Source organism: Tiliqua scincoides, chromosome 1, assembly GCF_035046505.1.
Source record: "Tiliqua scincoides isolate rTilSci1 chromosome 1, rTilSci1.hap2, whole genome shotgun sequence".
NCBI lineage: Eukaryota > Metazoa > Chordata > Lepidosauria > Squamata > Scincidae > Tiliqua > Tiliqua scincoides.
In genome coordinates, this window is record NC_089821.1 from 162,625,757 (window position 1) to 162,645,234 (window position 19,478).

At 42.6% G+C, this 19,478-nt stretch overlaps 1 protein-coding gene across 3 annotated transcripts in view; it reads right to left on the bottom strand.

The window, feature by feature from the left end:
- The window catches only part of RNF144A (ring finger protein 144A), a 114,574-nt gene that overhangs the window by 62,430 nt on the left and 32,666 nt on the right, over positions 1 to 19,478 (bottom strand). For all 3 annotated transcript variants that reach the window (XM_066612268.1, XM_066612252.1, XM_066612261.1), the window contains exons 2-3: positions 10,413 to 10,558; positions 48 to 152 (exon numbers count right to left, since the gene is read on the bottom strand). In XM_066612268.1, the coding sequence (XP_066468365.1) occupies positions 48 to 152; positions 10,413 to 10,558 (251 nt within the window). The remainder of the gene's footprint in view (positions 1 to 47; positions 153 to 10,412; positions 10,559 to 19,478) is intronic.

Below are 19,478 nucleotides of genomic sequence, written 5' to 3' on the forward strand. Positions count from 1 at the left end.
GTTAACTGAGTGGAATTTCTAAGAAGCAGTTGTATTAGGAAACATACTTCATTTTCTTGTAGATGACCTCGCTTTGGGCAGGCAGCATCAGGGCAGCTAATTGCTATTTCAAGACCTTCCTGAATAAGAAGCTCCACGTACTGTTTCAGGCACTGCAAGAAAACCAAATGGATAGTAAATGTTATTCTGTGACTAAAATACACATAGTATGATGCACTAACATTTCGAGTGCTGTTACAGTCATCTGATAAGCACAAATACCTGAGAATTTTAGATATCTATTCCAATGGGCAATGTCATTTCTCATTTTTCCACAGGCCTTTTTATATGGAAGAAGCTGCTATGATCTTTCATGGGTACATTTGCCAACATTACTCTGACAGTAGAGTCCTTGTACGAGCTGGTTCTGTCTCATCTGATCACTGTCTTGTTCAGATGTTGTGACTGAACCATGGCTTGGCCATAATGAATGTGATGGTGGTTTACAATACCTGAAGTAGGTAAATTATGATCATTACTGGAAACTAATATGAACTAAAAACCCCTGCTAATTGGTAAGAGGCACTTTTTCAAGTGGGTGCTCCTTTTTTTAGCAGGGGGAGAGTAACTGGCCCACCTCACCACAGCACTGTCTTTTCTAGTGGCTGTCTGCTGGTATTCATTTGCATCTTTTTAGATTGTGAGCCCTTTTGGGACAGGGAGCCATTTAGTTATTTGATTTTTCTCTGTAAACTGCTTTGTGAACTTTTAAAAAGCGGTATATAAATACTGTTAATAATAATAATAATAATAATAATAATAAAAAGAACTAAAAAAAGGCATGAGGGAAATGGTGCAGGGGACGTACAGACTGCATGAGCTTACAGTATGTTCTTGAGAGCGGCAGTCAAACCAAGACCATGAATGTTAAGATGGAACAGTTGTTGGGACAAAAATTGGTCACCTGAGATTCAAAGGGATATATTAGGCTAGCTAGACCTAGACCATGCGTTCACCCAGTGTGTTTCCTTTTCTTTCTTTCTGCAGCACATGCCACATGCCATGTCACAAGGGGCTTGTGAAACTCCTCTAGTTTCAAAAGTGGTTTGCACAGCAGTGCGACACAGCAATGCAGCTTTTCAAGGGACCCATGCAGAGCACCCTGGACATGGAATATTCCTGCAGTTCTTTGGTTCTTGGCCTTTGTTTGACAGGTATAGTGTGGAGGGCTTGTTTACGGTTAATGGAAAGAAAGCAGTGCAATTATTTCATAAGGCCTCTTCCTTTATTTTTTGATGTGAACGGCAAACTCCCATAGTCCTTTGCAAGATGCTCTTACCAGCTATTAAGCTCAATTTCAGTTACACAATACTAGAGCATTTTCTTACAATCATTTTATTTATATAACCCATTCCACCCACAGTGCTTTACATAAGAATACAAATGCACTCACAGCTCAAGAGCCATTTTTGAAAAGACATATGCCAGTGGAATACCCAGGGGGCTTTTACTCACATCAGTGGACAACCCACCCACCCACCCCCAGTTTAGAAGCTGTTACAGTTCAGCTTTCTTCCATAAAGGACTCCGTATATTCTAAACAAGAATTCAAAGCCAGTTACATTGTGATGATTACACAAGAGCTGAAAAGATGCAGAAATAGATACCTATATTTTGCTCAGGTTTACTAACAGGAATAAATGCGTGGTAAACCATATCTCTTTTATTTTTACATATGCGCTCATACATAGCTATTTTAATACTGGGAACAGAAGTCTCTCTCTCTTTATATAATGCCTTCTAGGCTGAGTTCTCTCCATGCTCCCTACTCTTTATTGTTCCAATGACTGATAACTGCAAAGATGTAATGGGAGGGGGAGGGGTCAGCACTGACACATCTCCCACAGTAGGGCTGGCTTTGACTTAGGGACATAGGGATGCAAGGCATAGGGACACAGGCAATGTTTGCCTAGTGCCAGACTGCCTTTCCTCCAGATACAGGTGAATAGGGAAAGAGGTACAGATTGACTGAGAGGTTGCAGAAAGAAAGGAGGTTTGTTCATTTTGGTGAATGAGGGAACCTAGCAGATACAAGTGAGAAACATGCATAGGTTGACCCTCTAATATACAGTACCTTTTATACATTTTTGGGTATTTTCTAAATTCCACATTTCAGTTTTTATGTATCTGTCCTAAACCACTGTCACCAACTCCAAGCGTTTGGGTTGAAACAAACTACATTGTTAAATAAAACATAATAAGTTTCAAAGTAGAAACCAGTGGCAAGAAAAAAAGTCAAATGAAGATATTTAAAGATTTTTTAAAAAATGCTTTCAGTGGGGTGTGGTTAAGGGGACATCATGACAAGCTCCTGCAAATTTACCATTACCTGTCACTGCACCTAAGGCAGATAACTGCTTCTTGTACAGCTCTCGCATCACCTTATCAGGGCAGATTCTGCAGGGACTTGAGGGCCCAATTCCCTCACCTCACACTGTCTTTCTGTCAGCACTTCTCCCTGATGTCTTTTCCTTCTCCTGTCACCCTCCTTCTCCCTCCTTTTAAACCCAGACTCCCGAAGGTTTACATAGGAAAAGCTGGGCCAGGAGATGCTATTCTTATTCTTGCAAAGAATTCTTGCAAAGAAAAACTTTGTTTGCCAGCCGATCCTAGCAACAGAAATGGTCCGCTGCCCCCCCCTCCAAAAGAATTTTCTATGAACCATTTTAGAGTCTTTTTAAAATCAAAACATAAAAATACAATTTGCATTTCTTGTTACATCTAGTTGACCTTGACTTATATAAACTTTTGTGGGAGGGTGAAGAGCCTTTACATTCCAGTCCAGTTATTTTTGTCACTTTGCTTCTAAAGAGCTCCCTTCACTTAGAGAAAAGAGAATAACAGGACTTCCTTTACCCACACAATATAACTGACAAGTTTCAATGGACCAGTTCTATAGCAACTGTGATTCTGACAGATTTTTGTTATGTCACACACTCTCTGCATTTTATGGACATGATCTAGAAACTAGAATAATTTGTTTAAGGCATATGTCATGGCCAAGGGGGGACTCCCAAAAGAATGCAGGCTGACTCGGGAAAGGTGCACCTAGAATTTCTGTGCTCACACCCTTTCCTGCTCCCCAATTTGTTGGACAAGCAGCGGAGTGGGGAAAAGCCTTGGTAGACTGTACCTGCTGCCACCAGCCGAAGCTGTAAGACCAAAAGGAGGTCATCTGGGCAAACACCCCACTTCCAGGAGAACTCTGAACCCCAGGGGTTCTTCTCAGAATCCCTCACAGTAGCATTTGCAGAGTGAGAGGCATGGCCATCCACTCAATCTCCATGTAACCAGGTACCAGACAGAGCAGGAGCTAAATGGAACAGACTTATTTTACATTTAAACAATAGGAGAGGAAAGGTCAATCAAAAATTATAGCTGGGAGGACTTTGCCACACAGACCAGAAAACCCAGCACGTCTAGCTGGACCTTCTTCCCAAGCTTCGACACCATGCCCAAATGAATCTCCAGCTCTTCTTTTCACTCACTGTTTGGTGAGTGGGTGCTCCTCTCCAAGTCCCATGGAGCAGGTTCTCTGACTGCTGGAAGGGAACTACCACCACATCCTGTGTGCTGGGAGTTTTTACATTTGCTGGAGTGACATCATGGCACCCCCTGGTGGGAGGAGTGGAACAGAAAGGAATCTGAGCCAATCAGGATTCCTGCATTCCAATTTTTGGAGGCCAAGATAAGGGAAATACAGGTGATTCATCACAACACATATGCCCAGCATGGTTCTATATCTTAGTGCAGGAAGAGTTAAAACTGTCCTTGGAAAAGGCAGGCAGGAGACCCCACACACAGAACCCTAAATGTGACTGAGCACATTGCAAAGTCTACTTAGGATACAGTGGGTGATGGATGTAGCCAGGAGTTTGAAATGATAGCCCTGTCTCTGCTGAAGTGCACCGATGGTGTTTCTCTCATGTGAGTGGGATTCCCTGCTCCCTTTCATACATTCTCTGTATGTACATACCTTGGTGTGAACAAGCTGACTTTCCCAGTGTAATATCCTGAGTCACCTATGATGGCTGGGGAGTTCTGTGTGCACATCATCGTGCTGCATGCCCCACGCGCACAAGAAATCAGTGAAAAACAAAACACCATGCAAATGTGGCCTTAATTCTCATCAGCCACACTACCTGCATTGCACTTGTCTGAGTAAGTAGGATGGACATCTATAACAGTATGATGTATACTGCATGCTTCTATTATCTCCCCCATTTGCAAATGCTGAATGTGAATTAAAATGAAACCGCATACATTTTTAATGACAACATTTAGTCCTCAAAGAGCATTTTCAGAGCTGAGTGCATTTTGCAATTATGATTGATTTCCCCCCCCCCATTCAATTAGAAATATTACCAAAGATAGTCTGAATTTTCTTTTCCTTTCCTGACAGCAGCAGCAGCAGCAGCAGCATATCTCCTTAATATGCTATGCACACATATTGCTTTCAGATTACCATGGGGACCTATTCTTACAATCACTTTTCCCACAATCATACCCACCATCACAAAGTTCACTGGCAAACTGCACAGCAGGAAATGATGAAAGTAATTTCACACAACATAAAATATTGTGCTGTCATTACCCATAAAAGACAAATTATGCCATGCTCGTACAGTGACACACGATACTAAATATTCACGCATCAAAGCTGGCAACAGACGGTAAAATAAATTCGTTGCCATTAGGAGTTTGCTCCTTTGCACTTAAGCCAACAGCCACACGTCTATATTAAAAATGCCAAGTTCTCATACCAAAAATCATTACTTGATAACTTCATTCATCTTAAATGTTCCTATTATAAGAAGGTAGGCATCACAGACACTTTGTGCAATTTGTCTTTGCCACAAGGAAAGTCACCAAAAGAAAAGGGGAAAAGAGAGCAAGTGAGCTCTAGAGGGACAGAATGAAAAGGTTATCCCTATCAGTCCCACAGCATTTGCCTGCATGAATGGAAAAAGAATCTCTCTCCCCCAAGAATGGGAGAGAAAGAATGAAGCCCACACAGTCTGCATAGCAATTTGGTGGAGGCTGGCTCCAGGTTGAAGCTTCCCAGGCCTAGGATGTAGTCCTATGCATACTTATCTGGGAGTAAGTACCACTATATTCCACAAGACTTTCTTCTGAGTAGACATGCTTAAGACAGTGCTGTTAAGAGCCTTAAGTTCTAAGAATGGAAAAGAGAAAGTGAACACCCATGACTGTGGTGTGGTGTGGAGAACTGTGTAAAGATGTGGCTTTGTGCCCTGCCCCTGCTCTAGATGAGGGAGGAAGAGGAGCATCAAGTTAGCAGGGGAGCCCTGTAGCAGGAATGTGGCCCAGGTCAACCAGGATATGAATGCCCTCTTGATTATTTGCAAGGCTGAACTACTGAATGAAGTATGAAGGAAAAAAGGAACATCATTTGATGTTCAAATGAACATCAAACTCACAGATGCTGTGTGTCATTCCTTGCAGATAAAGCTAGAAAACATGCTAGACCAATGTATTTGCTCCACACCAGAAGAAACAGCATGATAACCTTAGAAAGTTCTGACACTCACCCCATCCTGACAGCTGATAAATGTTAAAGCTAAAAAAGGGGTCGGCTTATGCTTCCTTAGTACCATGCTAATCCCCTTGGGCTGGCAAATAGTTTCTTTAAGAATATTACTGCAATTTTAATCACTGCCATGATGTATACAAGGCTTCAGATGCAGTTCCAAGAAGTATGACTTTAAAATGGCCCTGGATTAAGATATGTTAACCAACCAGTTGAACACCACGCATAGCAGATGCCCTTGCAAACTGCCAGGAGAACACAGTGGTGGCTACACATTAAAAAAAATGTTGGAATGAGAATGGCTAGAATAGAAGCACCTGCTCTTTGGCAGCTTCTATTATCTAAAACCAAACATACAGAAAGACACTATTCTAATCTTTCTGGGCAACACTTTGAGCTATCCATGTGTTTGAGTTATGCAGGGCAATTAATAGGGCAGAAAAACGTGAGCATCCCAAATCACCTATCTTAGAATTATTTAACTGGAAAGAAGAACAGAACTTTGAAAAGTTCTTGAAAAGCAGAGAAAAAGTAAGCATGTGCGTATCTGGGAATCAGAATAAGAATTTGCCCTTACTGAGTCAGACTATTGGGCCAAGTAATGTTTACTATGACAGATAGTGACCCTCTCTTGCAAAGTTTTAGTTGGAGGTCTTTCTCGGTTTCGCTACCTGGTATCAAGAGGAAACTGGGTCTCTCTCTCTCTCTCTCAAACACACAAGGTTTCCACAAATTTTGGGTCAGTAGCCAGCCACTACTACTGCTTGCCACTAATCCTTCCCCTCTCCTCAGCCTTTTGCAAATGCTCCTAAACCCACAGGAATGGAAAGAGCCACAACATGCTGCAATTTTGACATGCTGAGATGCGGTTTGCCTGTTGTAAAGCTTCCCCTACCCCCATGGCAGAGGACCACTTAATGCACTGAATGGACAAGTAGCTCAATGCAATGTAAGAGACCTCCCCCAGCATTCTCTGCAATTCATGGAAAACTCAGGGAAAGGTGTTCTGTGTGCTTATAGTCTTGCCACCTTACTAGAGGGAGGGTCAGGACCCTGGCGTGATGACTTGTGAAGGTCTGCTTCCTCCTGAACAGATGCAGGAATATAGATATGGATATATATCCATTTGCCAGGCATTTGTGTTATAGCTGATATAAAAGAATATTGTACTATCCTGATTTGTTGGCACAACAATCTGATCCCAAGTCAAATGATTCTATCCTTGCTTGTCAGGAAAGTTTACAGGATGCTGAAAGGCCCAATACTACGAATACTATCATGCAGTGCACATGATCAGCACGCTGCATCCTGTGTGGATCAGGGATCAGGGGGAGGTAAGAGAAAAAAAACTTTACTTACTGCCCAGTCACTGACTGGCTGGTCCCCTACTGGATTCCTCAGATCTAAACCAGCTCTTTTGCTTGTCTAGACCTGAAGCACCACAAGGAGCATGTCAGGTGTGGGATTAGAGTTCGGGATATGGTGAATTCTGGTGCCACCATAATCTACCCCGTCCCACACTAATCTGCCCCACCGCTGGCAAAAACTCACTGGTGGTCAATCTGTAGGGCACTACTGGTGCCATGTGGTATTCCAGCCTTTGCACCAGTAGTAGCACTCTGCAGACCAGCAGAGCAGTTGCCATAACAGCATGGCACACTAGCATACTGCAAGGGTAAAACTGGGCCAGAGGTCTGTGTTCATCATGTGTTTGTCCAAAGAACTGTCAACAAAAGCTCTTCTTGCAGAATGCGGTTTTCCTGCTTCCTCTTGTCTGCTGCAGCTCCTTGTGCACCTCCAAAAAGTCTCTTCTGAGAGTGGAGGACCCCTGAAAGGGGTCCTGATATAGTACAGGAGTTGAAGTGTGAGGGGAAACTGATGGAAATCAAAGCAGGCCCCTATCCCTGCAGAAGTGTCTTCCATTCCTACTAGAGCTCTGCTGGATACAAACCTGTATCAATACACAAGGGCCTAAAGTCTGTTCTATTAAATATACTTTAAGCTGGAGACACAGTGTAGTAGTAGGATTATTGGTTGAGAAACAGGAACATATTTTGGGAAAATCTTAGTAAATCCTAAAACCAGTTATCAGAAAAAATGCTTCTTAACTTTAATTTAAAATGCTTTAATTTAAAGATGGTTTGGTCAGTATAGGATGTGTACATTTCTTGCTCAGTAGTATGCTAATTAATCAAGAGTATTTACTAACCAGAGCTGGTCTCTTTCAATAATATTCTTTTTAAAAATTAGCATAGATATTAAACTAATTGATATTAAAGTATTTTGTTGTTGCTGTTATACTAATAAAGTTCAGGTTTTAAAAATATTAGACTATTATTTTGACAAATTTTTGACTGGGCCATGGTGAGATACAGGAAGCTGGACTAGATGTGCCTTTGACCTGATCTAGTGGGACTCTTCTTATATTGACTGGTATCTGTCATCAACCCTGGCATCTGAAGCTGAAAGTCACCATTCATCTACTCTTCTAAGAATAGCTTCTATTTACTACCAGAGAGCAGACTGGCAATTTGTATAGATGATCAACTCCAATCAGAGACTGCTGTTGGGACTTGTGATAGGCCCTTTCTGACAAGGGCTGTAGTTAAGCACACACTGCATGCAGCATATTACATTTGCAAAACCAATGCTATGCACCGCTTTATATGTGTTTGGGCAGAACTCTGCTGGATTTGATCCACAGATTTATTACTGCTACAGTTGTTTAGAGCCAGAAGGCAACATCTGTTCTCTGTACAGAACAGTTAGAACAATGGATCAGAAGAAAATATGCCAAACATATTGCTAAATTTTAGTCTCCATTGCAAAATAAATTTTAAAAAAAATAAAAGGTAGGTTTAGGAAAGAAAAGACATGCTAACCAATTTGTGACTATAACGCATTCTATGGGAAATGTAATATGGATTTTTTTCCTGAGGAGGAAAGAGCACTTGAAACCAATATATTCACTACCTTTCAGCATCCTTAACCAAGTTATTACCCTCATGTAAATACACAATAAAGTGACTTTAAAAAAAAATTTGAAGGATGCAGTGCTATTGATCCCCACACATTTCCCACCTATCTAGCACTTGTACACAGATGACCTTCAGCGGATGGTCCTTTGCTTTTTGAAACTGAGGTGTCAAGCCCTATGCAACCAGTTCAGAGATTGCTCTTTTGTTTCTTTGTTTGAAATGTTACGGATGTGGCACAAAGACGCTTCATGTTTGTTCCATTTCCCTCTTTCCTCCAGATGTGCTTTTCACGAAGAAGCTTATGCGATTTAATAAACGCTACCACAAAAAGTTATTTATTGTAACAACTGGGTCTGAATAAGCCCCAGATGCCAGCTCACCTAAACACTGTGGGGTCACAGTAACATTATTATTCCATGTTTATCTCTTCTTTGCTTTACCTAAAGAACTCAGGGTGATACATATGGGATTTATTCCATTTTATCTTCTCAATAACTCTGTGACATCGTTTAGGTTGAAAGTTAGGACTTACCTCACAGCTGAATAAGGGATGGAACTTACAGCCCAATCCTAACTTTCCCCACCCCCCCCCCCCAATGCACCAAAAAAGTTTGCACTGCATCCTGCAGGGGAGAGAGATCATGAGGCCCACCATCAGCTTCTCACTCACCAATGGGTCTCCTCAAACCTGTGCCGGCTCTTCACTGGCACAAATCTGAGGACAGAAAGGGGGAATGTCAAAAAGCAAGGAAGGGGATAGCACCTGGCACCAAGTCACTCACACCAGGTGCCACTCCCTCCAACCTCCATGACATGCCTGCTGCCCATTCCACCTCCTCCACCGACTCAGTCATTAATGGGTGCTGTTCCATCCTCTGGCATGCAGTGGGCCTCTGTGGCCTCTCTGTTGGCGCTCTTGCAGTACGGAACTTCATGCACTGCTGGAGTGATATTATGGATATTATGATTGCCATAAGGCAGGCTCTGTTGCGGAGAAGCCCATTAGGATTGGACTGTTAGTTCTTTACCCAACGTCCACTGTGCCAGTCAATCACTAAAACCCAACACATTTCCCTATTTTCATTCTACCACATTCAGGCTGCTTTACTCCTGCATAGGAGTAAATTTGGGGCAGCTGTTCAAGCAAAGCCCCCTTTACTATGTGATTTGGATTACTGGGGAAGCGAAGGGAGCAGCCAAGATGTGTGTGCATGCCTTAATGAGTGAGGCATTATAGACAATAATAGTATCATCCAAACCATTCTTTTTCCATATTAGTATAATTGAACATTACAGACACATAAGTTATACTAGCTCCATAGCAGTCCCAGGACTCACAGGATTTCTGCTACAGGTCCAAGACATGTTCACAGAAAATAGCATGTTAACCTAGACTAGTGTTTCACAGACCAGGTGGGTCGTGAGCCAATTTCAGATGGGTCCACATTCATTTTATTTTTAATATATTAGACATGATGCTACAAGTGCATGTGACTGCAGCATTTGGGAAAATGTTACAGATTTGTACTTTTAACAAGTTACTATGTATATGCTTTTAACAATGGTAATAAATAGGACTTACTCCTGGAAAGTGTGGGTAGGATTGCAGCCTAGGATTGTTAACAATGTTACTGCTTGATGATGTTACTTCCAGTCATGACATCACTTCCAGTGGGTCCTGATAGATTCTCATTCTAAAAAGTGGTCCCAGTGCTAAAAGTTTGAAAACCACTGACCTAGACCACAGTCCCACAGGTGCATCCCTTGTCACTTCAATGTAATTTAAGAGAGGATGTAATACAGAATAAGTTGCAGAAAAGACATGTAAATGGATGCCTACTAACCAGAGTACAGAAGATGCATTGGCATTGTGCTATCGTCGTCATCTGCTCCACTGGATATTCCCCAAGGCAGAGCTTACAGGACACAAGAGGGTCAAGCACCAAATCCCAAGTAGGTCTGTATCTTGCTGCAGTCATTTCAGAATAATCTGGAGGAGGAGAAAGCTGCATCAATAAAAAGCTTTATCAGCAACCTCATTCAACTTTTAAATTGAATAGCTTCTGGCCTCAATTCAAAGCTGTACAGAGCTTTTATGGGGCGCCCCATTTTCTTTCATACCAGCAAGTATGCCATGAGCAGAACAGGAAATCAGCACACAGTGCACACTGCATTCCCATGCTTACAGAAAACATTTTATCCAGTGCTCCACACCTGAGGCCCTGCACGGGTACCATCGCCACTGGGTAAGCATGTTCATCAATGGTATTGTGGCATCTGAGGTCCTAGACATACATCATTTTATGCTACTGCTCTTATTTCAAAACTATATTGCCAAATTATGCATAATGTACGCTTAGACTGAACGTTGTACAGCAGATGGCTGTATGCCCCACCCAAAACTCTCATGCACTGGGCAAAGATATGTAGTAGCCAACCTAGCAGGCATAAGTGCAATAAGTCAAGTCCAAACCTTCCTTTATATAATGCCCCTGTGGTGGTGCACAGTACATCTGGAAAATACAATCTCTCTGAGCCTTTGCTTCTGGTCTACTTAGCAGGGAAGAAGCAGATGCACAATGTACGAGACAGACACTAACTCATTCTTGAATCTATGAGACAGCCAGCCCTGTAAATTCCATTTTTCTTCAAGAGTGCCACTGACACCCACTGCTTGAGCCACACACTCCTTCTGTGCTACTGACTGGTGATCCATGGATCTCTCTTTTATTCAGCTTCTATCTTAGATCAAAAGTTTGCCTTTTGCTACACTATTGACTGCAGACACAAGCCCTTTCAGGGTTACAAAACTGCTTTCTAGTTTGGCATTTTGCTTACCAGTGAATCACACACACACACACACACACACACACACACACACACAATTCTGGTAATAACTGGATATGAGAAAGGAAAAAAAATCAAACAATCTTATTTTCAGGAATGTTCAAGATCATTTATTTTGAGAATACACAAGCAGGAACTTTGTTCCAATGAGAACATGGAAGAAAGTCACTGAATAAGATCATAGCTCCAAGTCACAGGTTGTTATACAGAGAGTGCACCCAGAACAAAGTACAGGTCCAGACTGATTTTTTATATACGGATTTGACTCAACACGAATGGTCCCTACAAATGAGAAGGAATGTGCTGATCCCTGGAGAAGAGGAAAAACGCACCCCTTTAAAATCATAGTTTTAAAAAACTGCTTTTTACTGTTGTAGTCATACAAGTGATTATAGGTATAACCTAAGTATCCACAGATTTTTCTGTCTCAAAGTTGATGAGAGGGGCCCTTTAAAGGAAAACAGTCTTAATAATGCAAGAGAGAGGGCAGCCAGCTGACAATCCATCAATCATTCTCTCTGCAGGTTTCTCCCTTCCCCCTGAGCACGTGAAAGAAGGCTAAATGGCAGTGATTATCACTTTCTCCATTCTTTCCCCCTTGCTGGGGTTCCTGGTGAAAGGAGGGATTGCTGCCTCCTAGTGAAGCCTAAGCTCCTGGAGAGAGACTGATCATCTGTGTGCATTACAAAAGTCAGCAAGGCTGTTTTTAAATCACCAGTGCAAAGAAACTTTGTTTTTTAAATTGATTTGCTATAGTACATTTCTTGCCATCCACATGAGTTATTGGAAGGAATCCTTGCGAATAATGAGACCCAACCTGTATTTTTCCTGTGTGATGTTCTAAGAGTGTGTGAGACATGGGGGGAAGAAGAAGACAGGGTGTTTGTGCTCATGATCATTTTAGTTTCAGTTTGATTCCTTTCCCCTCCCCTGTGCTGATGTTAAAACACAAACTAATATGAAAACATAAGCTACCTGCAAGCTTAAAACTTCAGAATGCAAAAAAATAAAAAAAAACCATGATAGAGGGGTCACAGTGTTCACTCTACTCAGCATGCCTATGAAGAATTTCTTAACCTAAAGGGTTAAAATAAAATGGCACATGCAGAGAATTGTGGCACAGTTTTACAGGGGGGAGGGGTGGGAAAGTGAAGACTGGGGTGGCTGCAGGTATACCAAGATTGCAGTACAGGTAAGAGTTCCAGTGTACCTGGAATGGTACAAGTTGCACACTTGGGCCTCAGAAGTGCTCTGGGAACAGAGGCTCACAGGATTAGACAACATATTTGTTTATCTGTTCATTGTCAGTTTTCTGAGCACTATGAAGGATCCAACACAGAATTTGTGCATTACAAAATCACCTATTAGAAAGCTGAAACTTTGCTGCTACCCATCATTCCTCCACTTAAAAAAAATGTTCTGAAGATGGCTTTTCATGCTACTCTCCTTTTCAAAGCTGGGTTTGATCCTTCTCCCATTCTAGTTCAGTATTTCTTAAAGGTAAAAGGTGGTTATCTACACACATGCACACCTCACAATCAACATGGAAGAAATGGGTGGATTTTATACACAGTTCTTTCTGAATGCAAGTACAAAATGGAGCACAATGAGCAACCCTTAGAAAGGAAGTCTGTCATCTGCTGGTGAGAAAAACCCACATACTTGGTTGGTGAGAAGCAGAAAACAAAGAGGCCTGTTTACTTGTCAGCAGCCAAGTGGGAGTAGAACACTTAATATTTTGAAATCCAGGGTTGTGTTATTTCCTTTTGAGAAGGACTCTAGGTCTAGGCCATGAGCAGCCATTAAAGGCACAGAGTCTCTGTTAGGAAAAAACACAGGGCAATGTTTCTATTACTGACAAGGGTGACCAACAGGAAGTAAGAAAACCATCAAAGCTTTTGGCAAAGCCAGGCATGAGAGACAGCAAGCACTATGTGAAGTTGCACGGTTAGCCAATTTTATTTAAGAATTTATCAGTATGTATAACATTCTACACTTACAGAACAACAAAAACACAAATCATATGAATCTTGTCTTCGTTTACTGATCGCTCGCTTCTTGTAGGATCTTTCTCCAATTTTGTCTGCTCTGCCTGCATTGTGTCTCTTAATACCACTGGCTAATCTGCTTCAATGTCATGGTGGGTTTTACAAGCAGAGGTTATCATGGTCTCTCTGTCTGCCATTGGCAGAGATACAAAATGTCACAAACGGCCTGGACAGGCAGCTGCTTCTCCCTTGTAAACCGTCAGCTTAATGTAAATATGGAACACTGTTAAGAGGAAAGAAAAGTATAGTACCATGGGGGGGGGGGAGTAGAATAAGGGGGCTCAGGGAAAATTAGAATTGGAAAGAAACCCTAATTCCTTCCCTAATTCTCTGGGATTAGTAGGAAATGCACTCCCACTCTGCCCCTTCTCTGCTATTTTTCTACCCTTCCAAGGACATTTTGCAAAGGTAAAGGGCTGTTGGACTACTATCACATGAGGCTACATTGTAATTTCTCCTTTGCCCCACGTGAGGTGATATGGCTGCAAGTACTCAGAAGTCAAATTCCAAGCCCCATGAGCAACTCATAGGTCTAACGCAGGGGTGTCCAAACATTTTGGCAGGAGGGCCACATCATCTCTCTGACACTGTGTTGGGGGCCAGGGGAAAAAAAGAATTAATTTACATTTAAAATTTGAATAAATTTACATAAATGAATATATTAGAGATGGAACTTATATGAATGAATGAAGGTCTTGCAGTAGCTCAAGGCCTCTAAAAGGCCTTGCACAAAGCAAGGCTGGCCTTTCCTTCACTGCCACTGCTGCATCACAGATGTGAAACAGCAAGTAGTGGAGGTAGCCCTCATCCCACAGCTCAGGTGAGAGGTTGAACAGTCACCCTCACACTGAGAGCAGTTGCATCGGGCCAGCACAGGCTCCAGCAAGCCTCCGGAGGGCCAGAGGCTCATTGGAGACTGGGGGCTTCCTGAGGGCCGGATTGGGAGTCCCCGAGGGCCGCAAGTGGCCCCCGGGCCGGGGTTTGGGCACCCCTGGTCTAACTTATGTTGCTTAGACAAGGCAAGTTTTTTGAATACATTTGTTGATGTAAATTGGTTCTGCAATTTCAGAACCTTATGATGTAAACAGTATGAGAGCAAACATTTGTGGTAGGAGTCACATCTTCAAGGCAGGGCACAATTAAGTTTTGTGTGATATTATTTGACAGGTAGGGTCAAAGGCTGACCAGATTAGGACCTACCAAGCCTATCAGAAGGCCCACCCAGCAGGGCTGACTCCTGAATCTTCATTACAGGTGACAGTAATGGTACCATAGTTAAGGAACCATGAGAAAATGCCATAGGACAGCCCAGTGCAAGACCTGGCCCCAGGACCTCCAGCAACCTAGTGATGGCAGTGGGTAAAGTAGTAAATCAACAGCATTCCTCATAAGTATGTCCATGAACTGAAGCCTCTTGTGATAGTGTTAAAAATATGAGAGTGGGACGTCAATACATGTACCAGAGAAGTCAATGTCATTTTCACACATCCATCTCAGCAGAGTGTTATACCCTTGAAAACTTAAGGCTGCGGTTTTATGCACACTGAACTGGAAGGAAGTCTCTCTGAACAAAGTGTATCTTGATACTGAGTAAACATGTATAACACAGGTCTGTAAGCTGGCATTTCCTTTGCAATAGGGATAGTATCTTAAGGAAACAATAAAATAACGTTAGAAGGTACAGTTTACCATAGATGAAAGCAAAGCTACATTAACAGCCAAAAGCTTCCTGATAGCTGTTTTACTTGGTAAATAATCACCCACAATGCATACAAATCCACCTAAAACAGAAGACACTGATATGACAACTGCTGAAAATCAGAAACACACTATTCCTGACAAAACGTTTTGTGTTGCAGCTGGCAATTTCTTGACAAAAATGTTTTCAGGAGGACTTTTTTTTTTTCTTGGAGGTTACTGGGGAAGAGGGGAGAGAAACGACACAACTAACATACCAATAAAGTTACTAAAACATATTTCATAATTAGGGAATAGCAGCATGATTATTTCATATTAAACCATACCATGCCTCAACTGGGCCAAGGAGCCTGTTGCCTTGACTGAACTTCTGAGTTATTGGACCGATTGCTTACTGCTTCCATTTTAAGATTCGTCTCCTGAAAACTCCCAAAGTACTTCTGCAATGCAAGTTAGCTAAGCAGGCTAAGAAGGGGAATTCCAGAAATCCATGCCTGTATCAGATTAAAGCCTGCGCTGCCATATGCTCCCACCGCTCGGTCTGGCTAGATGCTGTGCAAGCCCAACAAGTGAATCCAGTCCAAGGTGTTTATTCTCAGCATGGTGGGGGAAGACTATCCAACAAATTAATTGCCAATCTGAGAGTTTGTGTAGATAATTATTTATCATTATCAGCCTTTATATGCCTCTGAGCATTCAAAACACTTCACATTATTATCTTGCAACCCTTTCAACAACTGTATGTGCTATGTAAAGCTTTATTATTCCCATATTATATCTGAGGCTGATTAGGAGTGACTTCCCAATGGCTATCACCTAAATTGTTATTCTTCTCTTAGCCACTATGCGACACCAGATCTCTAGATAATAAAAGAGGTGGGACCTTTTATGCAGTGGCAGACCTGCCATTCACTGAATGGGGCAAATGTCCCGGGTGGGAAGCCTTGCATGCCTCCAGGATTGCGCGGAAGCCTCACTAAGGCTCCTGTGCTTTCAGTTTGCAGGAGGCTTTTCTGATACATCCTGAAGTCACGTGAGGCTCCTCAATGTTATGGTGAGTGGGGGGGGGCAGAGGCATCCTGAACTGGGGGGCACCATTGCAGACCTTTGCCCCGGGGCACTGGGCTGGGGAGGCCCGCCATTGCTTTTATGTGGAGCTGTGTAATCAAGTGCCAATGCCCAGGTGCAAAATTCATATGTACTCAGGCCTGGCCCATCTAGGACATGAATGATGCTGCTCATGTGGATTGATGGGCGGGAGGAGGAGGAGCAGGTTCAAAAGGTTCCATTCATCTCCCTCCATCTTCCATGAATGGAGCCACAATGATCCACTTCTGTACCTACTCACCTCATTCTGTTCTCATGCAATTTAAACAGGTTGAGTAGGTAAGGAAGTGGATCACTACTGTGCCCACCCAAACAACCTGCCCTAATTTACTTTGCTTCTTCCTTGCACAGTTCCTTTAAATACAACAGAAAGTGCAAGACACTCTGGGAGTTCCCAGCACAACCCTCACTTCCTGTTTTCTTGAAAAGGATCTTGCAAGATGGAGTGGGGTAACTGGCTTTTTTTTTTTTTTTTTTTTTGGTATTTCTGGGGGCAGTGGATCATCAGGCAGTAGATTCAGTTGGGCCATCCCTGCATGCACCATCACAGGTACAAATACAAGAGATATTAATCACTGTTTTTTTTCTTTCCTTTTCTTTTCTTTCCCCTTTTAAAATACATGGATAACATGTGATCCTCAAAAAAAGCTGCAGCATACTAGTATTACCCCGTGCTAGCTAGGGGAATGAGTCTTGGGTATAGTCGAAGCATACCTGAGTAGAGAGATCAAGTGGCCCAGCTTTCGCATCACAAAAAGAAAGAGAAGGAACAGAAAGATCTCAGCTTTGGAACAGAAATATTACTGGGAGTATAGAGGTTCCACTCTCAGCATTCTCCTTGCCAAGCTACTTTACAAAAAGTGGTAGCGGTCTGGACCAGGGCAAAGATGATACATACTGGGGGTGTGTGGGGATGCTGGCATGCATTTGTGGTGGAAGGGTGATGATAAGCACACATTACTGATTGCACTGTTAGGGGTGGAATCTGAGGGGGTATTAGTGAAACGGGTGGATGGGCTTGGACAGCAAATAGGTTTGCGCTGCCCATGATAAGTCCAAACAGCAAAGATACAGATACCTATCAAGATGAACTGAAATAGAACCAGGACTGAACTTCTGCCTCACCCTATTAAACCCAAGAGTTTACAAATGCAGTATTTAAAATAATGATCACTCAACAAAAAGGGACCATATGTGCACATTCACAGTAACAGAATTTTGACATCAGATCTGGGAGGCAGTCTAAAAATCTATTCCTCCAAACAGCAGCAACATTAAACACCCTGCTGGGAGCTAAATACAATTAAAAAGTAGCGAGGTCAGCTTTGCTGAAGGATTTTGCGACATGAACAGATGCCCAGCAAAGCCTCTATGAATAACCTAGGGACACCCTTACAAAGAAAGGAGAATTTTCCTTGGTAAGTTTTTTCTTTAAAACTCAAAAGACAGCATGTCAACCAGTGGTTCCTAACTTTTAGGAGCCTGTGGACCACAGAGGCAAACATTGGAATTGTTGTGGACCATATGCAACCCCCTTCATCCCCAACACACACAAAAATATTATTCAATTTGGTAGCCCATGGGGGAGCGCTCGGCGAGACATGGAAATACCAGCTGTGGGGGATCCATTCTCTGCCCTCAATTGTGGTCCATGGGGAAGCATCTTGCCAAGTAAGCGCTCCTCCACAGACTACCAAAAAGTGTGGAGAATAGACCCGCCCACAACTGGCACCTCAGCAAGTGATGGATCTCCAGAGAGGGTGGAGAACGGACTACCTACAACCACAGCTGACACTTCAGTAGTCTGTAGGGGAGCGCTCCCTTGGTGAAACACTGGAAGAGATCAAGTGATCATTGTTTTTTTTCCCCCTGAGAGCTCATGGTTCACTTCTCAGGGTCTCATGGACCTCCTGTGTAGAGTCAACACTTTACCAAGTGTGGAAAGAACCCCATCATAAAGATTACATAAAACAAGACAGTTACCAAGTATTCACATTCTGCAGTTCCACACCAGAACCTTATGTAATAGCAGCAAACTATACAGCTGCACAGGCCTGAAAAGAAAGTGCCACTTGACCTTAGCATGCAAACTGTGCTTTATTTAGATGTTAAAATTTAGCTGACAGCATGGGACCAGAAACACAGATACCCAGAGAGCAAGAATTACAGCCTCGTTAAGACATCCAAATAAAAATGAAAAATTAAGTACTGGATATATCAGGTGCTAGTGTCAACATTTCCCACTTTCTTTTCCCAAATGTCTTGTGCCATTTTCTGTGCTGCTCTCTGATATAAATGGCTCAGGTTCACTGAGCCCATTTGCCCTAATTCACCAAGGGCAATATCTCCTTAAAGTACCCTGGAATAAATGTGCATATATAAGTATGCTGTGCAAAGTGGGTTGGATCCAAGGGTTCCCTTCTACATGTCACCCACAGAACAACTAGGGTGAGAGCTTGCGCCAAATGACCTCCCACCCATCCATCAAAACTCCTTACAAAAGGACTAGCTTGCAGTCATTTTAAAATCATAAATTTACCTTCACACAGATTAACATCGGCTAACCTATATTGCGCTTTTTTCTTTAGCAAACTTTCTTTTGACATGCCTCTGTGGGCAGCAGCAACCTGAGCGGTTCTTGAAGCATGAGAGCATTCCTGCCATCCATTTCTTTTCTCAAGCATGCAAAAGAAACTGACAGCATTTCCACAGGTACATACACTGAAGCTATGAAAATAGCACAGCAAAAAAGAAAAAGAAAAAAAAAGGCAGCCAGGTACTTCCAGAAGGGCCAGTAATCACACAATTGTGCCACTTCAACTGGGTTTTCTGCAGGACAGCATCCCCGTGGATCGTGCCCACAGGCATCTACGAGTGGTTGCACGAAGCAGCAGGCAACACATGTCATATTGTGCTGACTATGCTCAGTGAAGGAGGACGGGTTGTCCTGCCAAGAAGCTATTCTGGGAGGAATTTTCCTTTCAGGCAATGGTCCTGTGAAGGTTGTTTTACCTTTCCTTGTTAGCTTACCTATGTCGATGTTAATAACATTCAGCCCTCTCTGAAGGGCTCAAACATAGCGACTTCCTGAGCAAGTCCTGGTGCTCGCTACAAAGCCACTGCTTGTCTGGTTCAGAGCCTCACATTCCAAGCAGCAAAGTGGTTTTGGGACAGCATCAAACAAAATCCTCCACTAACCAGTGTCCTGAA